The 16,784-nt window shown below is 40.4% G+C and overlaps 2 protein-coding genes across 2 annotated transcripts; both read left to right on the top strand.

Annotated features, from left to right (window-relative positions):
* Nucleotides 1-161: 161 nt before the first annotated feature.
* Nucleotides 162-3,043, top strand: tstd3 (thiosulfate sulfurtransferase like domain containing 3). The gene is made up of 4 exons (XM_037274104.1): nucleotides 162-419; nucleotides 551-724; nucleotides 1,381-1,540; nucleotides 2,339-3,043. The coding sequence occupies exons 1-4, from the start codon at nucleotides 284-286 to the stop codon at nucleotides 2,394-2,396; spliced, it is 528 nt and encodes a 175-aa protein (XP_037129999.1). The 5' UTR covers nucleotides 162-283; the 3' UTR covers nucleotides 2,397-3,043.
* A 7,005-nt stretch (nucleotides 3,044-10,048) lies between these two features.
* On the top strand, nucleotides 10,049-16,369 carry prdm13 (PR domain containing 13). The gene is made up of 4 exons (XM_037274697.1): nucleotides 10,049-10,389; nucleotides 11,510-11,641; nucleotides 11,738-11,858; nucleotides 13,993-16,369. Exons 1-4 carry the CDS (start codon nucleotides 10,222-10,224, stop codon nucleotides 15,471-15,473), a joined length of 1,902 nt encoding a protein of 633 aa, XP_037130592.1. The 5' UTR covers nucleotides 10,049-10,221; the 3' UTR covers nucleotides 15,474-16,369.
* The last annotated feature ends 415 nt before the right edge of the window (nucleotides 16,370-16,784 follow it).

Below are 16,784 nucleotides of genomic sequence, written 5' to 3'. Positions count from 1 at the left end.
TCTGTGATTTAAGACAAGTCAATAACACACCATGTGGCATTTTAGTGCGCACCAAATTAAATGTATGATTTGTCATAGAAGTAAACAATGACCTTTTTTTTTTTTTTACATTGCGTAAAACCCTCTTGCCCTGTTTTGGTCCTTTGCGGGACCCGTCAACTCCTCATATTGCGCAAGTGCGCATGCTCAGTTAGCTGTTTGTATTGCGCACTTGACAGATTGCGGTATATTTATAATTTGTGTTAAGAAGAATTTGTCTTCTTCCAGACGCTACTTTTTGCACATGGCTTTCCGAGTATGTTTAAGAAGTTCTATAGTCGCCCGCCGACTATTGGGGGACAGTAACTTTCTTCATAGTGCCTTTGTTTCGAGCAGCCGAACCCTCCTACCAGAACCAGTCAACACACGTCTTTACACAAGTGAGTTTTTCTGTTTTGCGTTGTTACCAGTTCACTCAGTTTTTACCTGTACCTGTACTAGTATGTAACAAAAACTAACAATTTTGTCTCATGCATACCAATATATGGTAAATTGTTTTGTTGTCCTTCAGCTTCAGCCTTGTGGCTCGGTTGCCGAAGATTCGGTTCGGTGCCACAGATCACGGATGTGACCTACGAGCAGTTGAAGAAGCTCTTGGTCGGCGGTGAGGCTGCTGTTATCGATGTCAGAGAGCCATGGGAGCTTCGAGAATACGGCTCCATCCCTGGCTCTTTAAACGTTCCCTGTAAGTGTTGATATTCCATAATTGGAAATATTATGACAGAAGCGTGGACCAGAGCCGAGCTTCGCCCATGTGACGCCTCTGTCGAGGAGTATGGCGCCCCCTTCCATCGACAATTTACTGTACATATGCTTACAAAAGAAGTCAAATTTTAGTCTTAAATCTATAAGATAACGTGAATGGAACATTTTCATTTCATGACTGTATCCTATTGTCAAATTATGGGAGTGACTTGTTGCAAGACCTAATCGAATAAACAAAAACCACCCACATTTTGACCCCTGTTTCTATACCCTGCTACGTAAATGCAATGTGAAAAAGGATAGTGCATAAGAGCGATGCAGTAATAAGGTTATAATTGCAGTGATTACAAGTATTAAAAAACATCTTGGCCATAAATCTAAAATATTCAGTAGAAAAACAATAAATGTGGCATTAACTGAGCGTGCCTTTGTGTCCGACCCAGCAATCCAGTTTATTGTGTGCCATTCGGAACCTCAAAATGTCATATGTCGGGGCCGTCGGAAACTGACTCACTGTATTTTTTTTGCCTCCTGTCCGTGACTTACCCATAGTATGTTCACAACCCAATACTGAAGGTCTCAATACTCCAGCTGTTAAATACCGATGGGGTCATCTGTGGATTGATGTCTTTGCAGTGGGCCAGGTGAGCACGGCTCTACAGCTCGATCCAGAGGAGTTCAATGAGAAGTACGGCGGTGAGATGCCCCAGAAGGTGGACAACATTGTGTTCACCTGCCTGGCAGGCATCAGGAGCAAGAATGCATTAGAAATGGCCTCTGAACTCGGATACAAAGAGTAAGACTCCTTCGTATGGTCATAGGTTTTGGCAAAACTTCTAAAATTCCTTCTAAAAGGACTACAAGGTCATTTCCTTTGTTTTTGGTGATTATTGAGAAAGAAAGAATATGTGCTTTTGTTTCTGTAATGTGACAGAAAAAAATGTTCTTGTAGACTCCATGATTCATTCTGCTGCTACCATAATGAGTTACATCATCAATTAGGACCAATAAGTCCTTTTCAAAAGCATCCTTGGAAGCCCAAGGCATGCAATTAGTACCTCCAACATGCTTCACAGATGAACTTGTCTGTTTTGGATCATAAACAGATTATTTTTCTCTGCAGACTTTGGTCTCTCCATCACCTTGGTAGAGGTTCGTATTGGTCTCATTAGTTCATAAAAGTCATCTTTGTACTTCACTGCAAAATCCAATATGGCCTTCCGATTCTTTTTGCATCTTGTGATATGGGCACGTATGCTTCTTTCAAAATCTTTATTGATGGCGTAACACATGATGGTCACATGACTTCTGAAATCTACAAAACACTTTTTTACCTAGCAATTTACAGGACAAAAGGATGTACCAAACTAATTGAGAGAATATTCACTTCCTCTTGGGGGAAAAGTGGAAGATCCTCGATGGGCGAAGTCAATCGCCAGATCTTAACCCTATAGCATTTCACTTCCAGATGAGTAGACTGCTTCACAAACAAATGAAAACCGAAAGAGGCTGCATTCAAATGAAAAATGCAACAGTCTGCTCAAGTTAGTAGGTCATGCATCTATAACCCGCCACTTTTTCCTCATTCTTTCAGAGTTCAGCATTACCCGGGTGGATGGCAAGACTGGGCAAAAAATGAACATCTAAACTGAAGGGTTTGCACAGACTCACACTTTTTTTGTTGTTGTCTTAATGCTGCAATTTATCTGTAATTTACATACTGTAGGGAATAAGAGTGTAAAAAGATTTTACACTCTTATTACATACAGTATGTAAATTATTGACTCTTTTGAGATTTTGATTTATTGTCTAAACACATTATACTTGAAATATTTATGAATTTTGTTTGATCTATCATTATTGACTAACCATACACTTACCGGTAATATTTAATACTGTTAATTATTAAGTACTGATAGATGACATGCAAACAATGCCAATATCATTACCCTTGACTTGAATAAATGCAAGCTATTTCCCAATGATGTACTATGCAATGAATGTTATATTAAATACTGTGAACAATTCTACGGTCAAGTTTATCTTCAAATTTTGTAAACAGATGCTGTAGAACTCAGAATTGCTCAAAATTATTAAAGTTTTGATTTACCAAGGAGTTTTTTTCTTTTCAGTCGTGTATATATATTTGATTGAGTTTATTAAAAAATAAATGGTGTGACCCCAGATTACGCGCTCTGCAAACCGGAATGAGTCTATTTATGTTTCAGGTTTAATGGTCACTACCACCAAGCCTCCATGGAATATCCATAAATCCTCCTGTTTGACCTGTCTCAGCAAATGTTTGACCAAGGTCCTTGTTTTCTGAAGAATTAAATGTGACAGAAAGTGCAAAGTCAATAGATAAAACTATCACTGAATGTCATAATTGATTTCATGTAAGAAATCAATTCCCAGCAAATGTTGAAAAAGATGCCACGTGACACACACTGACATCTGATTGTCCACATGCAACATTATAGACTCACACTTTTTGTCTTTTGTTTTTATGTCCAGGTTTTTTTTCCCTCCCAAAAAGTCAAAGATTGTTTGCTGATTAACTGTAGCCGATAAGGCGATAAACCTTTGCTAAAGGTTTGATGCAATTAAGCTCTCCTGCTCTCAAACAAGTGTGACAATGGCATAGCTTTTGCTTTGTGACATTGAGTGTACATACTGGCAATGGTCCAATTCATAGATATCAATCTTGGGGGCCTAACGCTGCCATGACTAATTGCTGCCTGCAAAGGATGCCTGTGAGGATTGCGTGCTGTATAATTTCTGATTAAGTGATGCTTTAGGTAACAATAGATAGCCCCACTGAGCAGACCCGACCACTATTTTCTCCCCTTATATCACCGTGCCATGTCAACTGTAAAATTCAGACTACAACGCCCACCCCCATCTTCTGCCGGCTTGTTTCCCCTCAGTGGTAGTTAATTCCATTTTATTTTTTCTGCATTTCTGCATACTCTTGATTTTAATCTGCCAAAAACAGACCAGACTAATAAGTACTCATTTGTGTCAAATCTTGCCAGGGCTCTTTGTCCCTCCACCGCCCTCATCAGGTCACCCTCCAGCTTCTGCTTGGCATTCAATTAAAGTCCCTCGTCCCATCAGAGCAGATCATGTCAGTTCTGCATCTACACTCCCTCCTCTGACTGGCCAGCGCTTGGTCTTCATGTCTGTCGACTGCCGTTGTGCATCCTCAAAGGTAGCGTGAACCTGCAGGTGAACCCTCATTGTTGATGGATGAAGGGATGGATTATAATTATTCAACCCACATACATACACAGAAACAGAAAATATCACAACTCCTCAGCAGAAATATTAGTCAATCTTCACAAGGATCAGGGATGCGTGCCTATAGGTACAATTTCATTTCTGTCTACATGTGGAGCTCCACTGTTTGTGTTCCAAGATCAATTGCTTGAAGGGTGACTGTATAACGTTGCCATGTCGTTCTTATTTGTAGGCCTGTATGACGTAAAACATTTGCATAGATTTATAGATACAAAGTCTTGCATGTGAATATTTATCTATTTCTTACCTTGTCAAATGATGGTTAATAATTACTGTAAAAAAATCATAAACAAGTCTGTTTCTTGACATTGATAGAATACTAAATATGAATAATAACATCATTAAAGGCAATTTGAGCAAATTTGTCATTTCAGAAGTGTGAATCAAAATGGTAGCAAACCACGTCAATCAGCACCAAAGTAGCTCTCTGTGCTCCCTTCTATCTTTATGCAGTCAGTGCATACAATTAGAAAGGACTAATTGGGTCATAGTTCACAAAGCTGACCTTCACAAGTGGATGTTCATTTCTTGCTCTTTCCATGGGTGACAAAATGAATGTAAGTTGTCGCTAATCTCTGAATGCTCTGTGATTAATTGTCAACCAATACAGGAGGTCGTATGCCTTTCATCCAAAATTAACTTGGATGAGCTCCATCTCAGCCATGACCCTGACCAGAATAATTCTTGGAAAACATATGCAAGAATAGACACTTATTAAATGTGCTGGCATACATCTACATATCTCCTTTCGAGGCCAGGCTGTTTAACAATTATAACATGCTTCTTTTATGAAAACCGTTTTCTCTTCATTATGAAAAGGCAAGGATTACACGGTAGAGGGTGACCATTGGAAAAACAACGATGCCTTCGATGACAGACAGCAAGAAATCCCAAGAGGGTCACTTGGTCTCTCACCCTTAAACCTTGACACCTCCATGGTGACCAAACCCCATGTCTGGGTAATGACCTTTGCCCTTGAGCAGATGACCATGAATGGCCTTTGCTATGGCGTTGACCCTTGAGAGTTAAATATACCTCTGCCTTGCAATGATGACCTAATTTTTAGAGCATTTAAGTGACGTGCACCACCATTTTGGTAGAAATAAACTTATCAGGAGTCATGTTAAGCCCATTTTCCGATGTACATATGGACAGATGGATGGACAGACGGATAGCTCGATCCATCCTCAAATCTTAAATACATTTTTATTTTGCTCATAATCTACTGAGCTAAAGCAAGTATAAAGAAAATAGTACAACTGAGAAAGAGTATGGCAGTTAACCTGACACTTTCTGTAGGGCCAAAGATTCCATCGGTCAAATTTTGTCCTTACAACTGAATGACAGCATACAGCCGTTTCCTGTCCTCATTCCATCCACTTCCACACCTTTTCTTCCTGCTACTGATTGAGAGCGATCGAATTTGGCCAGCAGATGCCAAACATGCTCAGTGTCCTACTTCAGGGGCTTGTAGCAGAGAAATGAAGCATACCAATCCCAGAGAAGCTGAAGGAAGGCAACACATGATCGTCATTTCCAATTTTAAAAATGCTACACAAATGCATGAGTTTAAATTAATGAAATCAGGGTGTCATTGTGAATTGTTTCTGTCTGGCACATGGAGTCTCAGTATTGTTTTTGGTTTTAATGGGTCCATCCACATTGAAGGAGAGTGAAGAAAACTGCATTTAAAGTACGCATTATTCCATATGGGACAAACCTAACACATTTAACACAGATGCGAGAGTTACCATGTAGACATTTAAGAAACAAATGAAAGGTTAAAGCAAATGGATGGCCCTTTTAATTAGAAAAATGTAAGTGTTTGCATATATACTCATGCTTGGAGGGGACAATTAGTTCGACTGTAGAAATGTCAATCGCCCTCATAATGACGTGCAGTACGATGGTCATGTCATTAGATCACATTTTGTTAAAACGATTTACTAATGTGGATCCAATCTGAAGTGACTGTATATATTCTTATACGTAGACTTGACTTAAGGAAATCAGATACAATAGCATTAAATGGTGGAAAGGATGAAATTCATCATGTATTTAATTAACAGCGTCAGTGTGTGCGTGAGCGAGCGGGCGGGCACTGTTTATCGTTCGTGTGCGTGAGCGCTGACAGCGGAGCTCTCCATGGTGCCTCACAAAATGCCGGCGCTGCAATAGATCAGGGTTAAAATAGAACATTGAATAAATCATATATTTCCATCAAAGCGAAAACGAAATCCCTCTTGAATCATTGTGTTTGGGTCACCTCAAATTACAGTTTAAAATTTTGCTAATTTAAAAAAAAAACACGATACAGACTTTTTTTTTTTTTTCAAAAATTATGTAATGTTCCTTATTGGCAAGAGGATTGCTGTTACATTTCGGTTCAATTTAATTGTGACATTTAAAAAATAATGAAGATATAGCAATGAAGTAACATACAAATTACAAAATAAACTTGCAATTATTTTTTGTTGGCAAATTAAAATCCTAGAATTTCTATTATATGTTTATCTTATTCTATTAATTTATTTTATTTTTTAAAATGCAAGTTGATGTGACTTTTTTTAATTGTGGCCATTTCCGCGTTAAGTAACGGGCAATCCGTAGTCCACCATGAGGACATTTAACAAACAACTATGAAATTTGTGAGATAAAAGCCATAAAACATCGGGTCCTTTTCAAGACTATATAGGCCAGTGGGTTGCATGTTAGAAACATGCTCTTTGCCATTAGTTGTTTTGCATAGACTTTTGCTTTGCAGAAACACGCCGCACATTCAACTGGGTCACTAACCTTCATCCCGCGGCAAAAATGCAGTTTTTACCCTGAGAAGCGGGAAGGAACTGTGTATTCATCAAGGAGGCAAAAGTTGTGACTCTCTTAGAAACTGGTGATCTTCAGTCACTTTTGTGCATATGCTTTGGTGGCTAAATCCCAATTAGAGTCGGCTGACACGCTGCTCTATTCATGCGCGGCCCTGCCTGCATACATTTGCTGGGGAATGAACGGCTTAAATGGATGTGCCGCTAAATGCGTCGGACACCAGAGAGAATCGGCCTGAGTGACACTTTCTTTCTGAGGCACTCGAGTGAGAAAAGGTATGAATTTATAAGGTACAGCGAAACACATCAATTCACAAGACTTCACACGCCTTTGTCCGAATCTCCTCATGCGAGACAAAGTGAGTTTGAACCCGGAAAATGGGACTGAAAAAGTCCCAGCGCGGAAAGTTTTTAGAGACTGGATTGCCAAAACTTTTGAATATAACCCACACACGAACAGCCTGTGATATGACTCTAATATGCTTTGCAATATGAATCTGGATTAGAATCGCAATGATGTCACCTGGTGGGAGTCCCATACAAGCTCAATTACTATTCACGGGGGTCGCTAATATCCCACCCGCATTAACGAGATGGCCGGTCCTTGGTGCAGCTTGCTTTTTTCCCTTGTACTCTCAGCAAGGAAACACAACCGGTGCACAAAAAAAATTACAAGTTTTTTTTTGTCTTTGTCCCCGCGTGGCTCAAATCAGTTAAGATGCTGTCTGCTGAAAGAGGTGTGACTGATGTATGCGGAGATGTCCACTTCCATGAAGAGAAATAATTAATTTCTTTCATTTTTCCCCCCCTCAAAGCCACTTCTAAAACGTGGGAATCTTTCAGAAATAGGCCACACTGCAAAGTGAGACAATGATTGGGCCGTGTTGAATAGAGCCAAACAAAGTTTTATGGGTCGACATAAAAAATGTGTTTTCTTGTGAGCTCACAGGGGTCTTAAATAGTGGGCCATTGAAACCAGTCCAGGAGAGGTGGTGGTGAACCCTTGGCACCGCTCAAGTATAGTCAGCGAGCATGAATGGAGATCCCTGGTGGGGTATTGCTCTAGCCTTGCTTTGCAGACAGGTTGTTCCTCTATATTCATGGCTCATAATGGCCAACCAGTTAAATCAGAGCCCCACCGCTTATAGTAAAACATCCAAAAAAGACTGGCAAGAGTCAAGCTTAGGCGCCCATAAAACCTTCCTCTCCACTTCAAATAATTCAGTTCTTCCCAGGTCGTAATTAAATAGCTTTACAAAGTTGCCACTCTTGATTGACTCCACAATACTGTCGTAGAATAAAGATCCGACCATGTAATTAATGTTTCTTTTTCTTGTGGAAAAAAGGGAAGAGACAATACCGCTAGTCAAACCATTTAAATTAATTTAATTTTCCATCTCAATTGCTTCCAAGCCTGCTTTCATGCTTGACACATGCAGTTAGCCTGTGACTTTTCTTGTTGGCTTCTGTGCACAACAGAGTGACTTTTAGTCAGAAAAGTCCTCCCTTGAACAATGCAGGGCTGAATTTAGAGATGGGGATGTAACATGCTTTACAACAGCACACGGCGCGGATGGGAACCGGCGGGAGAAAAAAAAAAAAAAAGCGATGCGTTAATAAATACCCCCCCCCCCCCCGCCCCTCCCCTACACAGTCAGGCACTAACATTCCGTATATTGATGAAATTGTTCGCGTGTCTTTGAGTTGACGGTGCGCGCAGGAGGGAGGCGCAATACCTAACAGGAGGCCTTCACTTTCACCCACGCATGCACCGAAATTGATGTGCATTGTTTGTTTGATCTCCTATCATCTCCAAAGTGATAACATTCCAGTGATTACCATTTCAATTAAACGCATTTGATTAAAAATGTAATTATTGCTAGGCGTTGTATGACACTTAATTTTGTATTAAAATCTTGCTGGCCGTGCGCCAGAATTGACGACACTTGTCGGAGTGGACAGGTCAAATGTTAACATGTCCAAGACCTGAATGGCTCGCCCACAGGTCCTTGTTCTCTTCATTTGTTTGGACTCATCACTGCATTATCAAAGGACCCATGTCAGTAAAAAAAAAAAAAAAAACTACTGCCGAACCACATGTTGGCGCCTCATTTTTCCACGCGCTTCCTTTATGGCTTTTATTATTATGTTATTATGGGTAAGTATCTTACGTTGAATAAATAATATTTGTCAGCAGGAAAACATTGATGCACTCTTGTTTTTTTCCTTTACAAAATGTATTTTCTCCTCTTTGCGCAAAACGCAATGCATGAAAATAACGCAACACGTGCTTTGCGTTTTATTTTATTTACATTGTATCAGTGACTAAGGAACTAACATGAATATGATTTTTACCGGAATAATGTCACCCAAAAATATATTCGTCATACATAACGTTTTCTGAAGCTCATTACAAGGGAGACACGTGCCGCAAAATATAGAGTGCGTCTCAAACAGAAAATACAATATGATAATTTGTGTAGGCGAGAATTAGAAAGATGTTGTCTGAGTTTGACCTTTTTATTCCCCCAACTTCTCCTGCTGCTGGTGCTTCCCTTTCAGTATACCTGCCTGATCTCAAGCCGGCACACGCCGAGAGTCAATAGAAGTTAACAAGTCCTCTAAACTTCCCCGATCCTTTTGTCTAAATGAGGACACAAAGGAGGAGAAGAATACCCCGCTTTGAAGTTTATAAAAAGCCTAAAGAATGCTGGCAGAGTAGATTTAAAGTAGCCATTGATTCCTAAAACCTGCCTTGAATGGAGAGAATGGGAAGGGATGAGGATTTATGGTCAAATTATACAGTGGATTTGTCAGTTAAAATATCGGAACTGTCTGGAAGACAAAACCACATGCTGAGGATTAATGGTTGCTCTGGACCTTTGATTATGCATCCTCTTTTCTCTGCCCTTGACAAATTGGATTTTGGGGATGGGAAGGTCGCCTGGCCCTTTGTGTCTCCTGACCAGTTTGGAGCAATTCATTATTCGGCGAGGCGAGGGAAAGTCTCCATGTGACCATGCAGGCCGGTGCGTTGCACTGTCCTCACAGCTGCTGGATTTGCCCGGCGCTCTCACACTCACACGCACGCGCGCGCGCCCGCGCACACGGCCCCGCAAACTCAGGACCACTCTCTTCCCATCTGAGCCACACTAGCATCCCGGGCTGGGGAGGGGGTGGTCAGAGGGTTGGAGGCGGAGGGGGTTACCTTTCCTACACCCATCACTAGAAAAGCGGGGTGCGTAACGCCACCCCTTCACTTTGAGAGCGGATATTGGCCGGTTCTCTTTCTCTCCTCTTCCTCCTTCAACCTTCTTCCCTGCACTCTCTCAATCGGCTTCCATCAGCCTTCATGGTTCTGATCTCACCCCACGCCATGCAAGCCACCCGGGCGTCCACCACCGTCAGTGTGGTTTCAGACTGTGGAATCCCGGCCGGGCTCCGAATAGGTCCGGTCCCTGGCATCTTTAAATTGGGGAAGTACCTGTCGGACCGCAAAGAAGTTGGGCCAAAGAAAAAGGTAACTTCAAAACTGGATGAACTTTTTCATTTAATTTCATTTATAGTACGATATATCTTATTTGTAACTTTTGAAAAAAAATATCCACGTGCAGCTTTGACTCGCTCATGAAACCCGTGGTCATTCTTTTTTAGAAATTAGTCTATATTACACATCGGAATTCCTTCAGAAAGAAAATAATAACCTTTTAGATTTGTTTGTCAAGTCAATTTTTAAATTATAGGAGAAATATCTGCAAATACTTGATTTATTTTACTGTTGAAATAAAAGAACTGGATTTGGAAATTTTTAAAAGAACACTGTCAAGATCGATTTCTCTTATTAATCGGTTCGGCCTGTCAGCCAGGAAATAATTGAGCCCAATCAGTGGCCAACTTGTCAGTCTGGGCGTCTACTTAACCGTTCTAATGGGCGAGCTGGCCTGCTGTGTGCGGCTTTCATGCCCTCAGCAGCCTCACATTTCTCTGCCTGGCGGGCCTGTTATCTCGATGAGTTGCTTAATTTTAATGAAATATGGCCACAGCCAAAATGTCATCAGAGCTTGGATGAAAAAAAAAAAAAAAAGATTAAAAAATACGTTTTCTAGAGGGGTCCAATTGTGAAATCATTCTCGGACTTTATTTTATATTATATTTGAACAAAAAAGTTAAATTGTCAGTCTTATTTATTGAGAAACAATAGTTACCAATTTGCCACTATACATGCATCTAGAGGCTGAGCCAGTTATTGTTGAGGCTGTCAGTGGTGGTGATTGATGCATCTAAATGCGTGGCCCCGGGCTGAGGGCGTTCATCAGGTGCAATCTCCGTGTCAAATGTTACGCTTGAATCTTTAATGTCCTTGAACAGTTTAAAAACGCTCTGACACTCCTCAAATTTGTTCCCCATATCAACTCAATTAGGCCTGTATGTCATTCACTTTAGTAAATTATCAGCGGAGCGGATAAAGACGCATTAACCGTGTTTTGGTCATGCGTGAGCGCAGCACCTCTTGGTTGCCATATTCACACTTAGTGGGAGGAATCGAAATGGATATCAGTTTAAAAGTATACAAAACGCATGGGATAAATGTAGGCTAATTGATATTTAAATGTAATCGGCTAATTTCTTGTTTTGAGCAGATCCGTTTGGTGCGTGAAGAGTGTTTGGATGAGTCCGGCTGTCCCGTGTCAGACTGGATCGGATACATCCGAGCCGCCAGAAACACGCAAGAACAAAATCTAGAGGCTGTGTCTGACCTACCTGGTGGACAGGTAAATATTAAATCCACGTGTTCTTTATCACTTCCGTTATTTATTTATTTTTCATAAAACTTTTGACACTCCCGTTTGTTTTCCTAATATTCTAAGATATTTTACCGCGTGATGAGAGAAATTCCTGCAGGAGAAGAGCTCAGTGTTTGGTATTCAAACGCTTTGGCCCAATGGTACGACATGCCCACGACGGCCACCCCTACGCACGACGAGAAAGGTAGGCAAAACTCGTTTTAAATTTCCTCACAAGTTTGGATTGTATACATAAAGGACAATTCATAACAGGAAGAAGAAAATCCGTCTCACAATTGTCAAAATATCGGGCAAATTAAAGTTCAGTAATGTCTATCGACAGTAGAGGGCCCGTCACTGCACTGTTAAAGGCAGCCAATATCAATCTTTCCAGCGCTTTAATCTGGGATGGTAATCAATTAAATATCGTAATTTTCCCGAGGCAGTCTTTTTAAAATATTGATTTAAATGTCTATTTTGGTGAAGTTATTTCGTTTGAAATCCATCACATTTGCGTATTTGCATTACATTTACTTGACAAATTTTGTAATTATACAACCACCGCTTTATTAAAAAACAAGATACCCTTGTTAGAAAAAATAAATAACCTTTAAATAAACCAAATATGTGAGCACCCTCCTGTAAAAATCAATTCTAAAATGAAATGGAACGATATATAGTTTAGCATTTCAAATGTATGCGTGCCAATTTGTCTACTAAAAGGCACCTTCTTTCTTGCATTCACATTTTTGTATGGTGCTTTGTATTAAGGGATTATTCTAAATCCCTGTGATCTCAACAAAACACCAGCTCATTTGGAGTTAATCCGTTCAAAAATAAATCAAAAGATTATCAAGAACCCACTGCAAACAAATTGCATTAACAGACAATGGGTTATATATATTTTTGTAGCCGATCAAATAAATCCGATCAACACCGCAAGCGAGTACAATTACAAAAAAATAACACCATGATTGCCGTGTTTGAATTTCGGAAATTAAAAAATGAAAACCTTCATCACATACAAAAAACAAAACAAAAAAAACTGTCCATGTCTCTGCAGCTTCAAAAAAGAAGAGGCTGGTTATTCAGTTGGGGGTTAACGAATGTCACGGTGCCATTAATATTCATTTATTCAAAAGCAAATAAATTCAAAAAACAAGTGCTTCACGGTAAATTAGGTGGGTGCGTTAAGGTATTGTGAGCTAATGAATGCTAACTTTTATGTGGGGTGTATATTGCCCTGATTCTCGGGCCCAGCACACCGCGTGTATTCGCTCGTGGACATACGCTGGCTCCCATTATTAGGCGTCAACAGATGGGCCAGCGTCATTGTTTCTACAGACTTGCGATTTCAAGCCACAGCTGCTGTCACTTCCACGGGAAAGAGCCCAGAAAGGAAAAGTAGAACCTTCAATGCATCGCCAGATTGGGCTGGGCGTTTGCTCTTTTGATGGGGTCCGTTAACAATGGCCCGGGTGAGGATTACAAAATCATTACATCTATATCAACTTCTGAATACTCGCCTGGGAGTCATTAAAAAGATGACTCGCCCTGGCTGTCACCCTTTGCATCACCCAAAACCCGATCGGATCTGACTTGTTAAAAATTCCTTTCAAGGGAAATATATATTAGAGTAATAATGCTATACTAATGAAATTAATTATTTCTTGAGTCCCGTTATATTTTTTTTGTTCTGGCATGTACTGGAGATTGGGAGTGACATTCAATAATTATGTTTATTATTTTGAATGTATTGTAAAACTTCACTGCAGTACATTGGGAGCTGTTTTGACTATTTTGAACTTTCCAGTTCAGCTAAATAAGATAACACAACTTTTAGATTTTTTTGATGCAATTCAGTTCTGAATGAGCAACAACCACACTAAACATTAAGAATAAATTAATCCCTTTTATATGCTGATTGTGTATTATTATTATTATTATTATTATTATTATTATCATTATTACTACTAATAGTAGTAGTAGTAGTATGTTGCTGTAGTCATGTAGATTAAATTTGTAAATTGTGTTATCGTAGATTATTATCATATCTCATAATACACTAATAATTTGACTCATCATAGCTCATAAAACAATCATAATTCTTATTTGTTTCAAATCAATTATTTGGACATTTGGAATGATGCATACACACAGGTTCTCAGACTTGGAAACATTTACCAGTGTCTTATGTGTAATGACTGCAATCAATGACACGAGCGTCACCAGACGTTTTTATTATTATTATTATTATTATTATTGCTATTACTATGATTATTATTTTACCATTTTCATCACAATTGATGTTTATTAGTCTTTTTTGTTCTTTTGTGCAGGTGAAGAGCGCTACATCTGTTGGTACTGCTGGAGAATCTTTAAATACCCCAACACACTCAAAGCCCATGTGCACTTCCACTGCGCGCTGAGCAATGGGCGCGGGTTCGTGAACAGCGAGCAAGCCAGAGGCACGGAGAACTTCAGCAGATCTCCAAAGTCTGGAGACATCCCCAACACCTCTTGCTCACCCAGGAGCTCTCAGAGCATCTCCTCCATCTCCGACTCCAGCAGGAGGTCACTGACCTCGCCTTTCTTGGGCAAGGCCGGACTGGTGAAAAAGAGTAGCTCAGAGGAGCAGGACAGAGCCCTGGACATGAGCGTCACTTCATCGCGGAACCAAGGACACATGCTCGGCCTTGGCGTAGCATCTTCGATGCTGAGTTCTATGGGCTTCCACCCGGGTGTCCGCTCCGCATTCAAGCCAACAGGCGTCGCGAAGGTCCCAGTGGTTGACGCGCATCGAGAGGATGCCAGCTCCAAGATGGGTGCCTTCGGCAAAGTCATCGGGAACATGAAACCGATGCGAAACATGGTTGGCGAGACGTTAAATGGAAGCGGGAATCCCGCAGCAAAGTGTGCCCCAGGTATAGGTGACGCTCCAAGTATGGTGCCATGTTCCAACGCCATCAGAGGCTTCCCGTTGCTCCCTCATATAGAGGAAACGTCGGCTTTCAAACACGTTGAAAGCCGAGTGCATGCCGGGCTGTCCCCCTCCCGGTACCCGCATATGCACCCGGGACTCCACTTCGAAAGGTTCTCTCTGCCCAACTTCGACGGCGTCAAGACTTACGGTGGAGACTGTAATATCCCCCTGATGCCCTTCACTGTTTACAACGGAGAGTTTCTGTACAGTTCGCCATATTACCCTCTTAAATTCCACTTCAGCAATCTCCTCAAGTACCCAGAGTCCATGCCCTACTTTGGCGCACCTTCTCTCAGTCAAGACATGCAGGGCACAATCACCAACATTGATCGGGAGATAGCTATGCACACGCAACAGCTGTCTGAAATTGCCAATGAGAAGAACCGGACCAGACTGGACCCCTTGCCCGCAGGCAGCACCAGCAACTCCAACTCCGGCAAACCAAAAAAGGGACACTTATGTCTGTACTGTGGCAAACTGTACTCCAGGAAATATGGCCTGAAAATCCATATGAGGACTCACACCGGCTACAAGCCGCTCAAGTGCAAAGTGTGCTTCAGGCCCTTCGGTGACCCCAGCAACCTGAACAAGCATATTCGGCTCCATGCGGAGGGCAACACCCCCTACAGGTGCGACTTCTGTGGCAAAGTTCTAGTCCGGAGGAGAGATTTGGAGAGACACGTCAAGTCCAGACATCCCGGTCAGAGCGCCAAGAAGCTGGAAGACAAGGCGGGCCTGTTCGACGACGCCGAGCTGAAGAGCGACAATGACAGCGACGTGGACGTCTGCTTTACTGACGACCAAAGTGAGCCTGAATCCAGCAAGAATAACGACTGAGACTCAACTCAAAACAACAATAAAAGACAATGAAAGAAAAAATATGAACATTAGTAAATCTGGCTTTGAATCCTGCCCTCCACTCCTCCAACATTTTATTTATATCCCAATCCTTCACACTTTGGACTGACAGCCAGTTTGATTCCAATTTATTGATATTTTTATTGTCAAAGGGACGTTTCTCGTAATAATACAACACCATAAATAATCAAGTCATGTCATAGACTCTACAAATGAAACTTGGTGTTTTGAAATGCAAAATGCAGTCAAGGTTGTTCCAGTGTTCGGCTTTCTAAATTCAACAAACTGTTTTAAATATGTCATGACTTTAGCTTGTCTTTTTTTGTAATCTTTTTTGATAAAAGAGGGTCTTTTTTTAAATACATCTTGCTTCAAAAAAGGCCTGCTTTTAAACAAGAGCCACTGCATTTCAACAAAACTGGAAAAATGCCAAATTTGTTAGAATTCTTTTACAAGTGAATGGTAAAACGGGCATATTGGCCTACTATTCCCAATAACATTTCCTTTACAGCGACCTCAACTGCACTTTAAGGAAAACATTTAATTGCAACCAAACCGCTGCCTGGTGATTATTATGACAATTAAACCTATTTCCTTTACTTCATTCGATATCCAGCTCCTTGCACCTCTCTAATGAATACACATACTTAAATTTGCACTTTCTCGAGGCACGCTGTTCTTAAAGAAGCAAACAGCTGTTTTTATTTATGGAATTATTTCAGAAAAAAAATGTATAGATCTATGTAAACTATGATATTTCACATTACAGTGTTGTACAAGCGTGTTAATACCTCATTTTGTCAATGAGGACAATATTATATCCTTGTCTTAAATGTGGCTGTCTTTCTTAAATAAATCATACAAAAAATTGTGTATTTCAATCATACGACTTCATATGAGCAATTAAGACCTTGTATAGTTGCAAAAATAGTTCATAATGACTGAACTCATCCATGCATATAAAATTCCCCCAAATGTGAATATGATTTTTAGACAGTTTAAACCTTCCTAAATCAATAATAATATTAATAATAATAATAATAATAATACGTAGTGTTAATAAATTATATTAATTGGTCAATACTCCTACTACCATTACTCTACTACTACTACTACACTACTCAACCCAATTATTACTATCATTCAGTTGGTTAATTGATCAAATAGAGTGACTGACATTGTCGCTTTTATATTTTTATGCATTTTATTTGGTGCTTTCATTTTCACATAATAAAAATACAAGATGCAAGTGAAGCCATTTAATGTTTAGCGCTGCTTTCATTTCACTTG

The sequence above is a fragment of the Syngnathus acus genome, chromosome 16 (genome assembly GCF_901709675.1).
Source record: "Syngnathus acus chromosome 16, fSynAcu1.2, whole genome shotgun sequence".
Taxonomy (NCBI): Eukaryota; Metazoa; Chordata; class Actinopteri; order Syngnathiformes; family Syngnathidae; genus Syngnathus; species Syngnathus acus.
Note: the sequence above shows the minus strand (reverse complement) of the source record. Positions and strands in the feature narration are given on the sequence as shown.

What these genes read in the sequence shown, in the direction of transcription:
- tstd3 (XM_037274104.1), top strand. Translation starts at nt 284, where the DNA reads ATGGCTTTCCGAGTATGTTTAAGAAGTTCTATAGTCGCCCGCCGACTA. An exon ending in CAACACACGTCTTTACACAA is followed by an intron (nt 420 to 550) that starts GTGAGTTTTTCT and finishes GTTGTCCTTCAG; the next exon opens with CTTCAGCCTTGTGGCTCGGT. An exon ending in TCTGAACTCGGATACAAAGA is followed by an intron (nt 1,541 to 2,338) that starts GTAAGACTCCTT and finishes TCATTCTTTCAG; the next exon opens with AGTTCAGCATTACCCGGGTG.
- prdm13 (XM_037274697.1), top strand. Translation starts at nt 10,222, where the DNA reads ATGGTTCTGATCTCACCCCACGCCATGCAAGCCACCCGGGCGTCCACC. An exon ending in AAGTTGGGCCAAAGAAAAAG is followed by an intron (nt 10,390 to 11,509) that starts GTAACTTCAAAA and finishes TGTTTTGAGCAG; the next exon opens with ATCCGTTTGGTGCGTGAAGA. An exon ending in CCCTACGCACGACGAGAAAG is followed by an intron (nt 11,859 to 13,992) that starts GTAGGCAAAACT and finishes TCTTTTGTGCAG; the next exon opens with GTGAAGAGCGCTACATCTGT.